The 18316-nt window shown below is 39.3% G+C and overlaps 1 protein-coding gene across 9 annotated transcripts in view; it reads left to right on the top strand.

Moving 5' to 3' along the window:
- Positions 1–18316, top strand: part of ppp1r12a (protein phosphatase 1, regulatory subunit 12A) — a 100828-nt gene that overhangs the window by 36002 nt on the left and 46510 nt on the right. For all 9 annotated transcript variants that reach the window (XM_036577189.1, XM_036577198.1, XM_036577197.1 and 6 more), the window contains exons 2-3: positions 6258–6388; positions 10470–10588. In XM_036577189.1, coding sequence (XP_036433082.1) covers positions 6258–6388; positions 10470–10588 — 250 coding nt within the window. The remainder of the gene's footprint in view (positions 1–6257; positions 6389–10469; positions 10589–18316) is intronic.

The raw sequence follows: 18316 nt of genomic DNA, 5'->3' as shown, positions 1-18316 counted from the left end.
TCTGAATAACTTTGTTTAACCATTTAATTTTGCAGAAAATGTGAAAAGTAAATCCACTTTAAGAAAGTCTGTTGGCAATTACTTAATATTTAAACCACACAGTAACATTTTTGCATCCTGAACAGTCTTGGTTGCTACTGATGAGTATTCTGTCGCAGTTTTGATGAACATAAACAATTTTGGGCACAGTCATCCAGTCCAGTGAGGATGTTGCCATAGAAACAGGCCACAAGTGCTTTTAACTCGCATCAAGGCACATGGCTAGCACACTGCAAGCAGAATGCATATAGAAGTAAAATAAAATAAAAATGATCATATGCTGTGTTTTTTTCATATCATGTAGCTCTTCCCTCTTTCAGGTCAGAAAGCTTCTCTCCAGCTCTGGTTGAACAGGTTTCAGAGGAGAAGTGATGGCGTGTTGAGAGCTGTCGAGTCAGTTGCATGTCTGTGCTCTCTCTGTGCTCATTAGCGACCGTTTCCTGGCGCAAGGAGGGATTTGGGCACAATGCTTACTGTTATTAATTACATTAATAGTCCGGTTAGCCCTCCATTAGCTCTCCTGAATTTGTTTAGCCTCTAATTAAAGACCACATGTCTGCACCTGAGGTTCTTTTTCATTTTTTCGACTTCCTGTTTCATCTTCTATGCTAGATGGTTTTGCTACACCTTTCTTGTTCTTGGCTACAAATGTGCCTGGTATGTGTTCACTGATGTGGGCAGTATATCATACCGGTTAGCTCTGTGTGATTTAGATTTTCATTAGCATCTCCACACAAAAATATCAGATTAAGTTGGTAAAGGAACTTTCTAATAGTTAAGGTCAAAGCCAGTGTAATGGGAGCCTGGCCACTTCCTATTTTTCTAATTATACAAAAAAACATTATGGTTAAATGCTAGAGGGCGCCAAAGAGAGTCCTCAGTGAACGGGGCAAAATGGAGCAAGCAGGAATTTCCTTTAATTTGGGAATGTATTTCATAAAAAAAAAATAATTTAAAACTTGCCAGTATCTTTCCATTTTTCTACAGAAAGCAAGTTTTGGGCAGTTTGACCTTATCATTATGGCTGCTGAGTGCTGATTGGTTGGCTTGCATGACAGTGACTAAATGGTGCTAAATGGTTAATTAACATTACAGCTACTGAGTGCTGATTTGGTTGTTAGCATTACTGGACTGAGTGCTGATTTGGTTGTTAGCATTGCTGGACTGAATGCTGATTTGTTGACTGGCATTACGTCAGTTGAGTGCTGATTGGTTGGCTATCATGACAGTGACTGAGTGCTGATTGGTTGGCTAGCATTACAGCTATTGAGTGCTGATTAGTTGACTAGCAGTACAGCAATTGAGTGTTTATTGGTTGACTAGCATTGCTGCTGCGTGCTGAATGATTGTCATTGTCACTTCTCTGGACATTATAAAGCAAAGAGATGATGTGGTGCAGGATGAGTATTCAAAGCCATTGCTAGCTTGGTTAGAATAAATGTGAGAATATTAAAGGAATGAGGCTCTGGTCACAATTAGGAAAAGCTAATAACATTTTGTATTCAGAAAATGCCGATGGACAGCTTTCAGTTTTGTTTATTACGGTTTTAATGGATACATGATGCAGTATGTTGCACTTCACATTCCAGGCACAATTTGTAGTATCTGTTTCAGCGTTAGCCATGAGCTAATTTTTTAGAATGGGGTTAAATAGGGTAACAAACAGTTACAATAGCGGTCATATCACTCCCTACACTTCCTGTAGTGTGTTACGATCTTTCAGTATGACTGTGTGGATCATATGAACATTATAGAGCATTATAGTGCTATAACTAAACATTGTGTTGACATGTCAGCATTTTTTCTGAATCTATATCATTGAATAATTGTTGGAACACTAATCATGAGCTGCTTACTGAACTTTGAATAATAGCAGCGGCAAAGGGAGAGAAACATAGTAACACGTAACAAAAGATTAATTACAGGATAGCAGTAATAAACGTCTAATTTATGAAGTGTCTTTCTTACTTACACCTTCTTAGCTTAGACAATGGTAACAATTGATTCTAGAAGTAATATTCAGTGGTGTCTGTAATGGACCTGTAGCTCCTTTTCTCTGGGATGTCGATAAGCTCTGTTTGGTCCCTGCAGGTCGTTTTTGCCACCGGACTGTAAAGAGCCCAAATTTGGGCAAAGATTCCAGCCAACCGGTCGTGTGCCCCGAACGTGAGACTGCCGTGTGTGTGTGTGTGTGTGTGTGTGTGTGTGTGTGTGTGTGTGTGTGTGTGTGTGTGTGTGTGTGTGGACGTTCCCTCGACTGTTGACCACATCGCCATAGCAACTCGAGGCCAGACCAAAAGGTTTTACAGGCAGGCGTTTGAGAGGCCAACACACAGAAAACTGAAGAGTGTTTAAAGAGAAAGATAGAGAGAGAGAGTGAAAGGTAAAAGAAAGGAGAGAGAGATAGGAGAGTCTGTCTTTCTCTCTTCTTTCTTTCCCCATTGTCTCTTTTTCTGTCTTTTGCGCACTCTCCAGTCTCCTGCTCTTTCTCGTCTACTTTTTCCTCTCTTTTTCTGTTCTGTCTCTCTAACTCTCCCGCATTTCTCTCTTGCACTTGCTCTCTGTTTTGTCTCTGGCTCTGCCTCACTGTCTCACTTGGTTCTGTGTCTCTCTCTCTCTCTCTCTCTCGCTCGCTCTCTCTCTCTCTCTCTCTCTCTCTCTCTCTCTCTCTCTCTCTCTCTCTCTCTCTCTCTTTCTCTCTCTCTCTCTCACTTTGAAGTACTAAATCAGTCTGTCGGCTGTCTCTGTGTATTGTTCTTATTGTTCTCCCAGAATGCCTTGCATGTGTGAGTTGAATTGTTTTGACAATGACAGTGACGGTCTGATCGTGTGGCGGCTCGCTTTGAAACAACCTGCCAACCTTCCTCCAAGGCCTTTTGTAAAACTTTACGTAATATAATGTTGTCTTAGTCACAGTCAGAGAGACATTGTTGTTGCTTATTGTTTAGGATTCAAAGTTGATGTGGTCTGATTTATCTTATAATGTTTTCACTAATAACTTAGCCGATAACCGATACAAATTTTAAGGGGCTAAAATTTTAGGTAACTTAACATTGGCTGATATAATTTTTTCATACGGTTCAGCACAAAAATTTGGGCTCCCCTGATTAACTTACATGATTTGTTGATTTTCCTGTTGAAAATACGTAACACATCTTGTAAAGAGAACATACTAAAAATTGTGTTTTCTCTGTAGTGGGAGTGTTTTTATATATTTATATATTTATATTAATTTGCACTCTTCATACTCAAATACACCTACCCCTTGTTTTCGAGTGTCATCTTGCCGATTTTTTCTCGTAACACTCTGTTTGGAGTGTGCCTCTGAAAAACCTCTGTTTGGAGGGCCATGTAGCCCTAACACTTCGCCATGCCCCTCTATCTCAACAAAAATCTGGACACCCTCCCCTTAGGTGTGAACGTGCAGAACGGAGGGGTAGGGCTAAGTGGTAGGGGCAAGGGGTGAAATGGGATAGGGCCCAAGTCTGCCAAAGTACAAGTCAGAGTTGACAGTATGTGCATGTCAGCTGCTTGTGTTCTTCTCCCTCACATAAAGTGACTGCTTTCCCAGTACTGCGCGTCCCAGCCAAAACTCCCAGCACGTAGGATTTTTCAGCTTTTCTACATTTGTTTATGGTACTTGTTATGAAGGTTTATTGCACCGTTGTTTTTTGTGTAGACACTGCTTCTCTTCTCCGACTTGTTGCTGGATTCTACTATAAGAGCTAGCTTGAGCATGAAAGCTAGCTTTCCACCTTAAATGTAGGAATATAAAGCTAATACGTTAGCCACCCACTAACATCAAGGCATACAGTATTTAGCTTACATATTTGATCTTTTCCAAATGTAAAAAGAGCATCGATCATAAAGCCACTGTGCTGCTCTAGGTGGACTGGCTGACTTCCATTCTAAAAGATTTGTCTGTGAGCCAACAAAGATGCAAATGCAATGATCTTAAGTCGTTTAATGGTCTGCAGCATCTGTATGACACCTCATGCATATTTTGTCAACACTGGGAAAGTAACTTATATTTACTCTGCTTAAATGTAAGTGGTGAAGTACCTCAGAATGACAGTGCACATCCTCAAACCACTCAACCATATTAAGGCAGTATATTTGTATTTATGAAACTGTGTTTCTGTCCAGGGGTTCGATGTTGCACTGAATGTTGTCATCTTTTTCCTCATGCGCTCAGGCGGTCTCTGTAGGTGTTTTTTTCCTGAGATGAGAGCGATTAACAAGATGCTGTTGGGGTTTCTGCGGTGTGTGTGTGGGCAGTGTGTGTGCGCTTTAGCCATCACCCTGAGGCTATTTAGTCATCCCTGTAAAAGTGATGCAGGTTATGATGGCAGTCATTCAGCGAAAACTAAGGAAAAATAGAGCATGTTTTAAAGGTCCCCAAAGTGACTGGCCAAAAAATTGATTGATGAATTGATCGATTGATTATTAGTAATATCAAACATTCAATCCTGTCTTTTAGCACTTTTACCATGGTTTGAGTTGGAGTGAACACACAGAACTGCAGTTTGTGTTCAAGGCTAAACTTGATTAGCAACCAGTTGCTAGCATAAGCTAACAGTGTTTCTCAGTTAATCTCCCACTTAATGTAGTCTGTTTGATTTTCTTGTTTTCTGTTTCTTTCGACTGCAGTCATTCTTTCTGACCCTTTTGTGACCTTTCATGACCTCTGCAGTAATATCTGCAACACCTACTACAGTTTAGCTTCTGATATGTTAATTTACATTTATGACAGTATTTAACTTCTTGTATTTATGACAGTGAGTTTCTGGATAGCTCTTGAGTTCTGTAATAAACCTTCACAGCCCTGTTCATAATACTTTTAAATATGTTGGAGGCCCAAAGAAGAACAAGGTCAGCCAAATGATTGACTAAACTACATTAGGATAGTTAAAAACAGCAGCAGCATCTTGAAGGCTGAATTTTGACCATACTTTAGTCCATATTTATAGATGACAGTGTGCCATACAGTGTTAGAACCAGTTAAGCAAGACTGTTTGAGATTACTTAACAAATCCGCACGGTTACAGGTTAGTATTTGGTGATTTAAGCATACAGTTAGCACCGCGCAACTTAGTAGCAGTTCTTACTTGTTAGCTACATTAGCCTCTTGGCTCCTGTCTAGAACAACAGGAGCAAACTTCAGACACCAAACGTGTATTCGCTGATCAACTAAATTTTATTTACTTATCTTTTGTTACCAAACTATCTCTTTAAGACTCCTAATCACTATTACTATTGTTGTATTGTGTTGTCATTATAAAAGGGCCTCTCTCACCCTCGCTCCCTTTTTTTAGAGGGCTTTTTTTCACTGTTATCCCAAACACCTCAGCTATGTCTCTCTGCTGTGTGGAAAGCCCCCATGCCTGCCAAGACTGGAGAATCCCCACGAACTAGTGGCAGAACTTCATCAGTCACAGCATCGATGACCAGGACAGAACATTCTGTGTGACGATGTGGCACTGCTGGGTTCAGATAGCTGTATTGCTGGGCTGGTCAATATGGCCAAAAATCTTACCATGATACATTTTCCAGTATCAGTTGGTAGTTGTAATTATTGTCAATGTTTTTTTTTTTTTAATCCCAACCTCTTTTTGTCCTTTATTACTGTGCCTTTAAGACTGTTTCATCTGCACGTGAGCTTCTTTCTGATCGGCTGCCTTGTAATGCGCCTCTTTCAAAAAGCAGTCCAGGCACTCCTCATAACTTCAGTGAATAGACAGGGCTAAATTGCACTGAGCTGAATGGGTGGTCATGCCAGTGAATTCAAAACAAGCTGTTTTTGTAGCTTAGGTTCCATATATGGACTTGAACAAATGGTATAGTAATGTTTGCATACTACTACTACAGACTTTTAAAAAAAAATAAGTATTTATTTTTATATTTTCCTGTTTCAACACAAAATAAATAAGTCTGCTAACTGTCCTGTTGATGTGAGCTGTTGTGAGTAAAAGGCTAGACTTCTGCCCCCTTTTAGAGAGTAAAAGGCACACAGCACCACCTATTGTACTGAAGTTGCAACATTTGAAGGTACAGCTTGTGCAGCAATTACCGGATTGTTGGAACAGAACGTCATAATCATTTTATCAAAAATATCTCAAATATGTACTATCGATGTAGAGCAAATGTTTTTTTTTTTTATAGTGGTTCTATCACCCTGCTTATGCTCTTGTCCTTTCTTTGTCTTCCTGTCTCTCCAGGCCTGCATTGACGATAACGTTGACATGGTGACCTTCCTGGTGGAGCATGGCGCCTGCATCAACCAGCCAGATAATGAAGGCTGGATTCCCCTCCATGCCGCTGCCTCCTGTGGCTACATGGACATCGCAGAGTAAGTACCATAACCACTTTGAAAGGTTTCAGGGGTGCTTCTTCAGAATCCCACAGTGTTCTGCCCTACACTATTAGGTCTACTTACCTTGTAGCCACACTTATTGCCCATTAAATCAGAAACACCTACCTTACCGGCCCACCATATTTATTGCTTACATTAAAGACTGTAGCTCATTTGTTTCTGCACAGTTTGTCTGCCCCCCACTACTCCATTCATCACTGGTCAGTTTTTAACCACAGGGCAGCTGTTTTACGTATATTAGTTGAGTAGTGGATCATTTTCAGCACAGCAGTGACACTGACATGGTAGTGCATGTGGTGCTAGTACAAGTGAATCAGGCGCTGCTGTGTTTGGGTTTTTACACACGTCAGTGTCACTGCTAGGCTGAGAGTGGCCACCACCCAAAAATATCCAGTTAAGAGTGGCTCTGTGGTCAGAAACTGACCATTGATGTAGGACACTAGAGGATGCCTAACACAAACAATGCATTAAGAGATGAGCTACAGTCCCTGACTGTAGAGCATCAAGGAAGAGCTACAAGGGGGTTTCTGATAAAGTGGCCTGTGTTGACCCATCTAAGAAGGCACTCTAAACCCTGTGATGCTCCTTTTTAGGTGGTTCAGAAGGCTAAAAAGTTAAAATAGACATAATTAAGTAGAATACAGATGAATTCATTTAGAAACATGATGTATAATTTGCAAAATAGCCAAAGGAAATCAGTCGTTTTTCAGGTCGAATAAGTTGAATGACCTGGTTCACACACATTTCTTCTGAGTGGCTTGAGCGAGAATAGACACAGTGCTGATTTTTTTCCAAAAAAGCAAAATACACTAAAATAAAGCCATGAAAATGAATGGAAATGACACAGAAAACTATATATAAACTTAAACGCTATTTATTTTATTAATTAATATCTATTAATATGAATTCATAATGAGATACTAGTTAAACATTTTGTGCTACAAACAGATTTCCTGGTTGGTAGTCCAGGCTTGAAACTTGAAAGTCAGAATACTGTCCAGGACAACCAAATATACCATGCACTTTTATAAATTATATTTTTATTGAGAGTGACTGTGTGACCGTTTTATCCATCTGGAAAAAGAAATGTCTGTATAACTTTCTCACTGCTAAAACGTTGTATGTATGAAAGGCCAGCACGTTCGAGCTGTAGTGCTCATGCTGCTGCATCGCTCATGTCACACAGAGGTAGCATGTGTGAATTAGGCCTAACAGAGGCTGCCTCTTCAGATGAGTTAATGAGCTAAAGCTGCAGCTAACTGGTACAACGTTGAATGTGGGTAAAAACTTGTCTTCTGCACACAGTTTTGTCTCCTCAGTGGACAAGAAATTTGAGTATTTGAGTGCTGGAGCCTCAAACAGTTAACCAAATTCTCAAGAATCCATGCACATCCTTAGGTGTAAAACATTAAAGCATCTTTATCAGCTTGCAAAGTTCCAGTGTTTTTGTGTCATTCCCTGGCAGTTTTGCTGTAATTGATATTGAATTTCATGCTGGGGTTCTGTTTGAGTGTAGAGGCTCAGAACACAGCAACAGGGTGAGATATTATCAGGACGTTTAAATAGGCCGTGGAGTCGAACTGAACGGCTTCTCTTGTGTACCCTGTCCTGGATAACAGGAATACTGTGACCTGGTTTGTTAGTGTGTGTGTGTGTGTGTGTGTGTGTGTGTGTGTGTGTCATGTTTCAGGAGCCTTGCATTGGTAATAATTTGAGATTGGCAATGTTTTGACAGTGCAAGACAGTGATTGTGCTCTTTTCTCAGTCTTCATGCATTAATTAATTGCAGCTGCTGTTGGTTAAAGCTATAGTTTAGTGAAAAATCAAATTTACAAAAGCAGCATCTTTGGACAGCTCAACACACTTGGAGGAGAACACAAACGGCCAATTCTGAATATATGCTAACAGACGTTAGTATTGTGCTAAGAGGTGGGCAAGTGAGGGCCGTCCCTCCCACTCAGAGAGTAAGGACAGTTTATGCTCTCTTGGGCTCCTGGTTACGGAGGGCTGTGGCATTGCTGAGGATTGTAGTTTCGCCACTGGGGAGCCCCTAATCACTATTTCTTTATTCTGTTTACCCCTTCAGTAGACATTATGTACATGACATTTGAATATTGCTATTAGCTGTTAACTGTTTGAAAGATGTTTTTTTTAAATAGTTGATTCCTGTTATTTCCCTCTTCGGTCCATCTATGGAGCAGTTGATTTGTGCATTAACCCAACAGACTCTAGAACTTTGTCAAACTTTATACTGAGGCATTATTACTATAGAACTTAACCAGTTGAACCCTAGAATTATTATTGTTTTTAATCTCAAAATATGATAAAGATTGAATATGACTAAGTAAATGACTCAGTCAGTAATATCTGTAGATTGTCTGAGAACTGCTGTAGAACATGTTAGTTGTGTAGTAGAAACTAAAGTGTGGACGCACATACAAGTCCTTAGCTATAAACTGGATAAAATATATTGTGCCATTTTGATGATGGGCATAGATTAAATATGACAAGAATGCTGTTTTTATTTATATATTTATTTATTTTTACATAACATGGTGATTTTCATTCAGTAGGTCAGCAGTTTCACAAAAATAAACAGGAAAAAAGAAAAAAAACATTCTGTGCTGCATACAGATTTCCTGATACAACAACCAGTCTTGAAGCCATCGCCCAATCGCAAGTCAGAATGCTGCTGAGAGTAAACAAATGTCCTGTACTCTTTACAAATAATTTTTTTTTAAATGAGCAAAGTGACAGATTTGAACTATGTATTTGACTATTGTGTCTATATAGCTGTCTTGCTGCACCGCTCCACAGGACATATGCTGTAGTAGTCACGCTACCGCGTCGCTCATGCCACGCAGACTTTGCATGTGTGAAACAGGCCTGAGTCAGGGTGGGCTTCAACCACAACCCACCACACTTGTAAAACTGACCCAGAACAGGCCTGGCAGAGCTTCGGTCCAGAGCGCAGGAGCTCTCAGGCCTTTCTGGTGGTGAGTGAACAGTCACTCAGAGGGAATGGGCGGGGTTTTGAAGAATGACGGATGTTTTGTGGTTTGTCAGACTTAATGGAAAGAGGATGTTGCTTCCCGATGCATTTCCCCATCTGGACTTAATCGTTTACAGCCTGAGTCTCAGAAAGGGAGGACCAGTTAAGAGGACGCTGACTGAAGAGTGCACTAATGTAGCACTTTTAGGATGTCGGGAGCAGCCAGTCTCTGCTGCTGCTGTTCATATGAGTCAGTTGCTGAAGTGAAAGAGTGAGCTGAGCTGAAGTGGTTCAGGATGCTCATTTCTCCAAAGAGTTTAGGCTTCTATTAGTGTCGGGCTCCACCCTCTAAAACAGATTATGTAAAAGTCGTGTAGGCAGTAGGCCCCATTTCCTTTATTGATTTTTCTGCACCACAGTCAGGAGCACTACTGCAGATGCAGAGAAGCAGCAACCCTGCTGTTTTTTTTTGTTTTTTTATTTTTTTTTTTTGCTTATAGTTGGCAAGCATCTCATTTTTAATTCTTTTATTTTTATATTGTATTTATGTATATAGTTACACATAAATGGTGCAGACTGTTTAAGACATTACACCTCATTGGAGAGAGTTGTTGCAAAAGATTAATAAATGTGTACACCTCCCTTGATTCCATGGAAATGAGGGCACAGGGGCCTCTGTCCTCTTATAGGAGCTGAGTGATGTCACAGCTATCCCAGATAGGGGGAGCAAAGCTGTAGTAAAACCTTTAGAGAGAAAAGAAAGAGTTAATTGAAGCTATAGCTAAATGTGAATGGAAATGCATATGCCTATAATATTGGTTGATGCTAAGCCAGTGGTGTTTTGTTACCGCTGCAATCTGTATTGATATGTTCCAGCTCAAATCAGGCAGGGCTTAGAATATGAAGCCAGACCATAGGATTTATTTGAGGTGCACTACAACGGTTATTAAGATATATGACAGCACATTATGTTACAATATACTTTTTCAAGCATATCATTATTGAGGGTTTAGGTAGTGCTTTGAAATGGTCCAGATGTGATTTGTGTGTTTCGTATCCCTGCAGGTACCTGATCAGTCAGGGAGCAAATGTCGGCATGGTGAACAGTGAAGGCGAGACACCACTGGATATTGCAGAGGAAGAGGCCATGGAGGAGCTTCTGCAAAATGAAATCAACCGGCAAGGTACAGCTGCTCACTGTACATACTGTAATGTTGCCTCACGTGTATTTACTTATTTATTCCCAGTTCATTAACAGTTGCTTCCTCTTTGGAACCAATTTGTAGTAAACAGTACAACCATAAAAAAAGTACCCCAAAATAATTATACTGCAGTATCCAATCCCAGAAAACACACATTGCTAATAGTGAATGACAGCCAGTTAGTAAGTTGTTAAGTAGTCTCATATAGACTTGCTTATAGGGTTTCTGACACTGTATAATGCACTTATCTATAAACATGGACTAAAGCACAGACAAAAATCAGGCTTCAATAAAACTACTTCTGCAAATATGTTTCTTACAGTGCTGTGTAAAAGTCCACCTTTCATTTATTTCGTTTAGTCAGAATGACCATTAAGTACAAGGTATTCATTTAACAGCATCGGGAAAAAGCAGTAAACATGTATTGCGCAGACAGTCACACAGAAAGTTAAACAACTAAATACAATATCAGTTTTTTCAGTATTTATTGTGTCCATTCTTTATATTCATTTCGGGGTTTTTTTGGTTGCCTTTTCTACTTCTCACAATCCAACATATTCAGTTATGTTGGGTTCTGGACTCTGGGGTGGTCAGTCCATTGCTCCTAGAACACCAGCAGCTTCTTTGTTTGATTTGCAAATGTTCTTTTCTCAGTAACAGCTTTTTGACAGCTACACGTTCTGTTAGACCCGTAGGACTGGGTTGTCTCGTCACAGCGGAAGGATAGACAGAAACTCCTGTGGATTTTTTCAGATCTGAAGAAAGAGTGGAGCTTGATTTTCTCAAATCTCTCAAAGATGAAAGCTTTAAGTTCTGTTAACTGATGTGAACAGTTTTGGTGATCTATCAGATCTTGCACGGTTGTTAGGGGTCCCATTTTCTCTGTTTCTTTTAATCAGTTTTTGAGCTCCAGTTTTGGAAACTCCTATTTTTCACTTATTTTCATTTGACTTTCTTCTTTTTTATCAAATGGATTATCTTGTATTAAATATCCTCAGAAAAATGATTAAGTAGTGCTTATGGCTGTAAATGAAATAAATGAAGGTCTCTGATATTTGTACAGTACTGTACCTGAAGCAAACTTCAGACACCAACCGTGTCTTGGCTGAAATGGAGTGAATGAAAAGGGGGAGAGTTGTGTAAATGTTTAATTTTCTTCACTGTTGCTTTAAGCTAGTTTAAACATGCTTATGTCAGGTTGGAAACAGGCAGGTGAGGTAATTTGAGAACGATTAGCTGAATTAGTGAGAGACTGTATGCTTTCTGCTTTTCTCCCTCAGTCATATGAGACTAAGTTTTGGCACATCTCCAGCTTGTGTGCACTCACTCTGGTTCAATAATGATGCTGAAACACACTAGCAACCCAACGTACACACATTCTAATCTCACCCCTCACCCCAGCTGCTGAAAAACAACCTGGATTTCCCATTCTGAATATGAGAAATGTGGTCCACTTTAACCTATACACTGGTGAAAATCTAATTTACCCCAAAATGTAGTCGACCAAGACATGTTTGTTTCTTTAGCTTTGTGCTGGAGCTTCAAGACTAATGCTGCTAATAAACAATGGAAGCTTATACCACACTAATTAGCATCATGAAAACTAGACCTGCAGTAAGAATACTAACAGTATGTAACTTTGATACACCAGTTGCCATCTAGTCACAGAGATCAGGAAAATGGGCCTTCTCGCTTATAAAATCCTCTAGCTCTTCTGCAACATGGGACTGAGGAAGTTGATGTTTATAGTCAGGTTGGAAACAACGACAAATGTACCACCATGGTAACGTTAGTGTGGTGGTACCACTACCAGTATGGACCAATGCCAGTGTCTGACTATTTTCATATTTGCCTATGCCGATACAGAACATTCATAAAACAGAGAAACTGGGACATCTATGTTAATTGGCTTCACAGAGAAATGTAACATTTATTACATTTAATAATCATAAATAATTTACGTTTAATAATAATAAGTGCCAGTTTTTAAATAAGTGCTGATACTATGCAAAGTGCCATTTTTCTTTGTTTTTCACATTTAAGACTCTTGAATTTTTGTTATGATGATTTTCTTCATCATGATAGTTTTGCAAACAATAGTTTGTCTAAATCTATGTCACTGTCAAAGGTCAGTTACTGCGCTGGATGTGTCGAACGAATAACTCACTCTAAATGTAGATATTATGTAAACTGAGTTGTGTTACAGTTTTTCATTTGGTTGAATTGATTTTTTTACCAGCGTTCTATAAAGCTTAACAAACATATAATTAATAAAACATAGAGTGATTATCAGCAATGATCCGGGGATGAAAAAAATAGTGTACGGGGCGATGTTTAAACCGTTTAGGACTCTTCAGGGATGATTAATTTGCATGTAAAAACATGGTCATAAAATCATGAACTTGCTAGCCCACTCTAAATATAGCATTGTTTACTCCAGAAACCGCTTTCAGTTTGCTTTGTGTATTTTTTTAAATGAAGTTTCTACTATAGGCATAATGCGAATTTCACATCAGTCGGAGTTCCTAAGTAATATTAGCATCATGATTGTGTCTGTTCACTTCTCTTTTTTAGCATGCTCTGCCTTAAACATGAGCAATTAAAGAATAAGTAACATTTTTACTTTGTACATATGAAAGTACTTGTCACTGACGAGTGCTTGTTGTTTTATACAGTGATTAGCCATCAATACCTCATAGCGCCATAGTGTTCAACCCATTCAGGACCAAATTATGTTCGAGGGCATGATGATGAGGATGATGATGATCTTGCTTATGCTAAAGGCAGCGATAATGATAATAAATTAAATGTTTATAATTACTTTCTACCTATTTCAGGTTAGTACTGGTTAGGGGTGGGAATCTCGAGGCACCTCACGATTGTATTCGATTACGATTCAGATCTGCGATGCGATTATAAAATGATTATCGATGCATCTTGATGCATCTTGTTTTCTATACAGGATTTCTTTTTTTCTCACTGTGTGACAACTTGGAACTTTTAAAGCAAAGTATTTGTAATGATCCATAATGAATTTACTTCCAATATCTTTTATTACTAAATCAAATTGAAGTGATGTGGCAAGTGAACTGGAAGGCAACCTGCGGCTCTTTTACTGGCGGCTCCACATCAGAATTAGATTTCTAGTAATCTAAGTAAGTCTGTGTTTTTGTTTGTGTTATAATTTTAGCCTACACTAGTACATTAGCACATACTGAGACACATGTACAGCCAAGATGGTAAAATGGACTCTTATTAACATTTGGGTTGCGACCCCTGCACTAGCTTTTTAATGTTGTGTGCACGCCAAAGTTCCGCTTTTTGTGTTCCATCAACATTGTTATCAATTAAAATTTAGAAAATCGTTTTTTAACATTTGTGAATCGATTCAGAATCGTTCACGTCCGCATCGCGATGCATCTAAGAATCAATATATAGCAGTTTGAAGAGTTAGTGCAGGAAAAACTGAACACAATCTGAATTTACTGTTAATTGTTTAGCATTTCAAGAATGAAGTTCATTACAAGGAATAAAGTTATTCTTTAAATCATCACATATGTAGTTACAGAGCTTTTAATACACATTCTCTCATATATATTATAAAAACATAAATGTATTTATGGACTTATTTATGGAATCCATACTCTGATAGTACCCAAATGCTAGATAACAGTGTAACGTATGCAAAGCAGTTTAATTATTTGAACGATCAGTTTTTACTTTGGGACTTTGATAATATTTTGTAGGGTGGTTCTGAAAAATGTGAGTCTGGGGCCTTGTGTTGGTTATCGTAATCTACCCTGGAATTTAATCTTGGTGCATCTCTTGGTCCATATTACAGAATCTTCTTGAGCTGAGAATCTTTTCCATTTAGTCACAGTGACAACTTCAGTTAGGACTAAATTTAGGACGGAAGCTATTAGAGAACTACACTTCTTAAGTTCATAATCTTATCCATTAACTCCAGATAAGAAAACAGTATTACAGAAACATCCTCAAAGTTTCCTAACTTTTAAGACAACATCAGAGGCATCTTAACATCTGTTTTACCTGTCCGTTTCTATTGTTTTATACAGTGACAGGCAGCACTGTTCACTGTACCTGGCATAATGACGTTACATTTACCTACTACAAAATGGTGCTGTGACTTGTGAGGTTTTTTTCTAACAGGTTTTTAAAAATTCCAGACACTGCAGACACGACATCCACCATCCTCTCGTATTACCTTTGTGTGTTAATGTTGATAAACTCCTCAGATAAAATATTACAGTAATGGTAGTGAATAATGAGGAGACAGAGCTGAAGGTGTGTCTGTTTATTAGGAGGGATATGGGAAACTGAAACTGAGGAGCGCTAACGCTTTAATAAGCAGCACTGTCACAATATTCTTCACTTCCAGTTTGTCTTCCTTTAGTCTTGTTTGACCTTTAGCTACTGTTACTGAAGTTACAATGTTAGCTGTCTGGCTGTAATACGAATTTGTGAAAAACGCTATCTTGACCTGTCAGATCTTAACTTAAGACAAAAAGTTTCTGTAATACGGGCCCTGGTCTCTAGTCCAGTTAGGTGTTGTGTGTCCTGTTATGCTCTCTGAGAAAAAGTATTCTGTGTCTTGGTGTGTAGGTGCTGTGATGGTCAGAGTTTGTTTTGTTTGCGATGGTCATAACTGATCATTCATCACCCCTACTCCACAGGGTGTAATATACAGCATGATTTGGTGATAATTGCTCTGTTCTGCTGCATGGTAGCATTCTCCCCACCTTTATAAAGAACATTACGTAACTGCTCTGGATCAGCCGACGCCCCCCAGAGGAATCCACAGCACTCCGGCTAATGACAGCTGCCAGATTTTGAGAGGGGGGCTGACTGACGGGGTCTGGCTGGGGGGTAAAGTGGGCGCAGCACGCGATACCACACGTTACTATTTCTGACAGCTTTAGATCTATTCATATAGACTCCAGGAATAATGAAAGCAGCTGTAGTTACACCAGCTGATGGACAAGGCAGGTTTATTTATATAACATTTCATACACAGATGAAAAATTCATACATATAGATGAGGCCAAGATGTCCTACATATTACTATTCTTTTTTTCCTGATGTGAAGATGTTTATGTATCAAAAACGGTCATAATCATTTTTACATAATCATTTTCAAACCTCTCTTCATCCCATCAAATGCAGTAGGCTGTTACTGTGCCCTTAAGACTAATGTATGTGAATGAGCTCTGTTCTGATTCTGATTGGCTGTTCTTTACTATTTCATATTCAAAAAAACAGTCCAGACTGAAACACTCTTATAACACTCTATAACATGAGTATGATTGAGTTCACAAAACACTGAATTCAGAAAGCAGCCTTCTGAAAGTCGATCTGTGTGTCGATTTTTATGGAGAGCAGCATGTTGTGCATGCATTCAAGCTTCTGTTACTTGTTAGCTGTATTAGCGTTGTAGCTCAAGTGCAAAACTAGAGAAGTTAATTTCAGACACCAGACCTGGGTTGGCTGATCTGCTTTTGAGAAAAAGGGGAACTGTTTACTTTTTATTTATTTATTTATTTTTAAACCAGACTGTCACTTTAACATGAGTTACTCAGTCTGTGATCGGAGTTTTTAATGCCAGTAGAGTTTTGTTTCAGAATGCAGCAGCAGTAGCAGACACTAGCTCATGGGTGATATCTTTTAAAATAGACTGATTTGCATGTCTGGAAGATATGTTAAACCTGTATCTTGTGCACTAAGAGCGTTCCATCCTGTAATGTTGTGAAACGACAAATTCTCTCACCGGATTTGTGCTTGGTTACTGTTCTTTGAGCTTATGGAGTTCGGTTAATCTTTTTATAGCCAAAACATGTTCCTCAGAGAACCTTCAGGGAGAGACATCGCAGACAGAAGTACAGTTTTTGCAAGTGTTTCCCCAAAGTGATCTACAGACTGTAGCATGCTGATGTCACTACCGCACATCTCACAAAACCATGGGTTTTGTAGTTGAATTATATTTTAGTCTTCATGGTTTTTGTGTTGTATTTGTAGCTGCTGCGCTTGTATTGTCTCTGAGTGAGTGTTTAGCAAAGAATCCAGCTTTTAATGATCGTTAATCCATTATTAAATTTTCCCTGTGGTCACATGAATCGCAGTTTAAAATGTTTTGAACACTTCCAGCAGATGGCATAGTTTATCTTCCCAATGGGGTTCCCCTGGCATGTCCAAAAGTATGTGGAAACCTGGCCATCACACCTATATGAGCTTGTTGGACATCCCATTTCAAAACCATAGGCAGTAGAGTTGCCTCCTTTGTGGCTATAACAGCTCCACTCTTCTGGAAAGGCTTTCCAGAAGACTTTGCTGTGTGTCTGTGATAGAAGGCCTGGCTCGCAGTCATGTTTCAGTTCATCCCAAAGTTGTTTTGAGGTCAGGGATCCAATGGAGTTCCTCTGCACCAGACTTGGGAAACCATGTCTTTATGGAGCTTGCTTTGTGCACAGGGGCACAGTCATGCTGGAAATGGGAAAGGGCCTTTCCCAAACTCTTGCTATAAAGTTAGAAGCGTATAATTGTCTAAAATGTCTGTAGCAATAACATTACCCTTCACTGGATTTAAGGGACTGAGCCCAAACCCTGAAAAAAAGCCCTAGACCATTATTCCTCCTCCACCAAACTTTAACGTTGGCCATATGCATTGCAGTAGGAAGTGTTCCCCTGGCATCTGCTAGATTCTGCTGCCAACGTGTGTGTTTGATTTTATGCACCTGTTAGCAATTTGTGTGGATGAACTCAATAAGTAGGAAGGATGTCCACATACTTTTGGCCTAATCCATCCATCCATCTTTCAATCCTTTCTACCACTTATTTGTTCACTGTTGCTTCAGTGCCAGGTCTTGCTCTCTTGAAGATTTGTGTGCCTTCCCCACTGTGATAGTTTCTATGAATGCTTTCCAAGAATCACATATAATCATTCATATAGCGTGGAAAATCAGTGTTTGTGTTGTGGGCTGTCATTATGTATGCTGTCTACGTGTGTCCACCAGTTTAAGTCTCTCTGCATGCTGTTAGACACAGCACCCATAACCTTTTTTGGAAGCTTGTGGGGGTGGACTTCAGGCACAGTGCAACAGCGCACTAACTGATGATCATTATGAACCCACACAGCACTCATTGTAATGACATCATGTGCGGTTCTATAGTATGGAGAGACACAAGGACTGAACTCAGTCACTGACCACTGCTGCTTATTAATCAAAGCCATTCAGTGCGTTGCTTTTTTGACTTGGCCCCAATAATTTTGTGGCTGACATTGATTTTAAAGAGCTAACATTTCTGATACCAAAAATATCAGCCAGTGTAATTCTCATGCTAAATCCACATTGTAAATGTTCTTGTGTATATAAAACAAAAATCCATAAGTAATTCCAAACTTTTAAATGGCAGTGAATGGCAAGGTAAGTTAGATACTCCACCCTAGACCTGTTTGCTTGTTTAGTTTTAGCACTGAAGCCATGAATCTATTGTAGCTTATAAATAAAGGAAGCTCATACCTCACCAATTAGCCTCAGGCTACCTGCATGCCTAAATCATTACAGACTTGCCAAAAACATGCCATCTTGAAGCTTGAAGTTTGTTCAGTGATTTAAAGCACTTAATAAACAAGGTTCAGAACCCACATATAGAAGTCTCTTTGAGATGAAGCTCCAGTACAGCACATAGTCTACT

The sequence above is a fragment of the Colossoma macropomum genome, unplaced genomic scaffold (assembly GCF_904425465.1).
Source record: "Colossoma macropomum unplaced genomic scaffold, Colossoma_macropomum, whole genome shotgun sequence".
NCBI classification, from domain to species: domain Eukaryota; kingdom Metazoa; phylum Chordata; class Actinopteri; order Characiformes; family Serrasalmidae; genus Colossoma; species Colossoma macropomum.
Note: the sequence above shows the minus strand (reverse complement) of the source record. Positions and strands in the feature narration are given on the sequence as shown.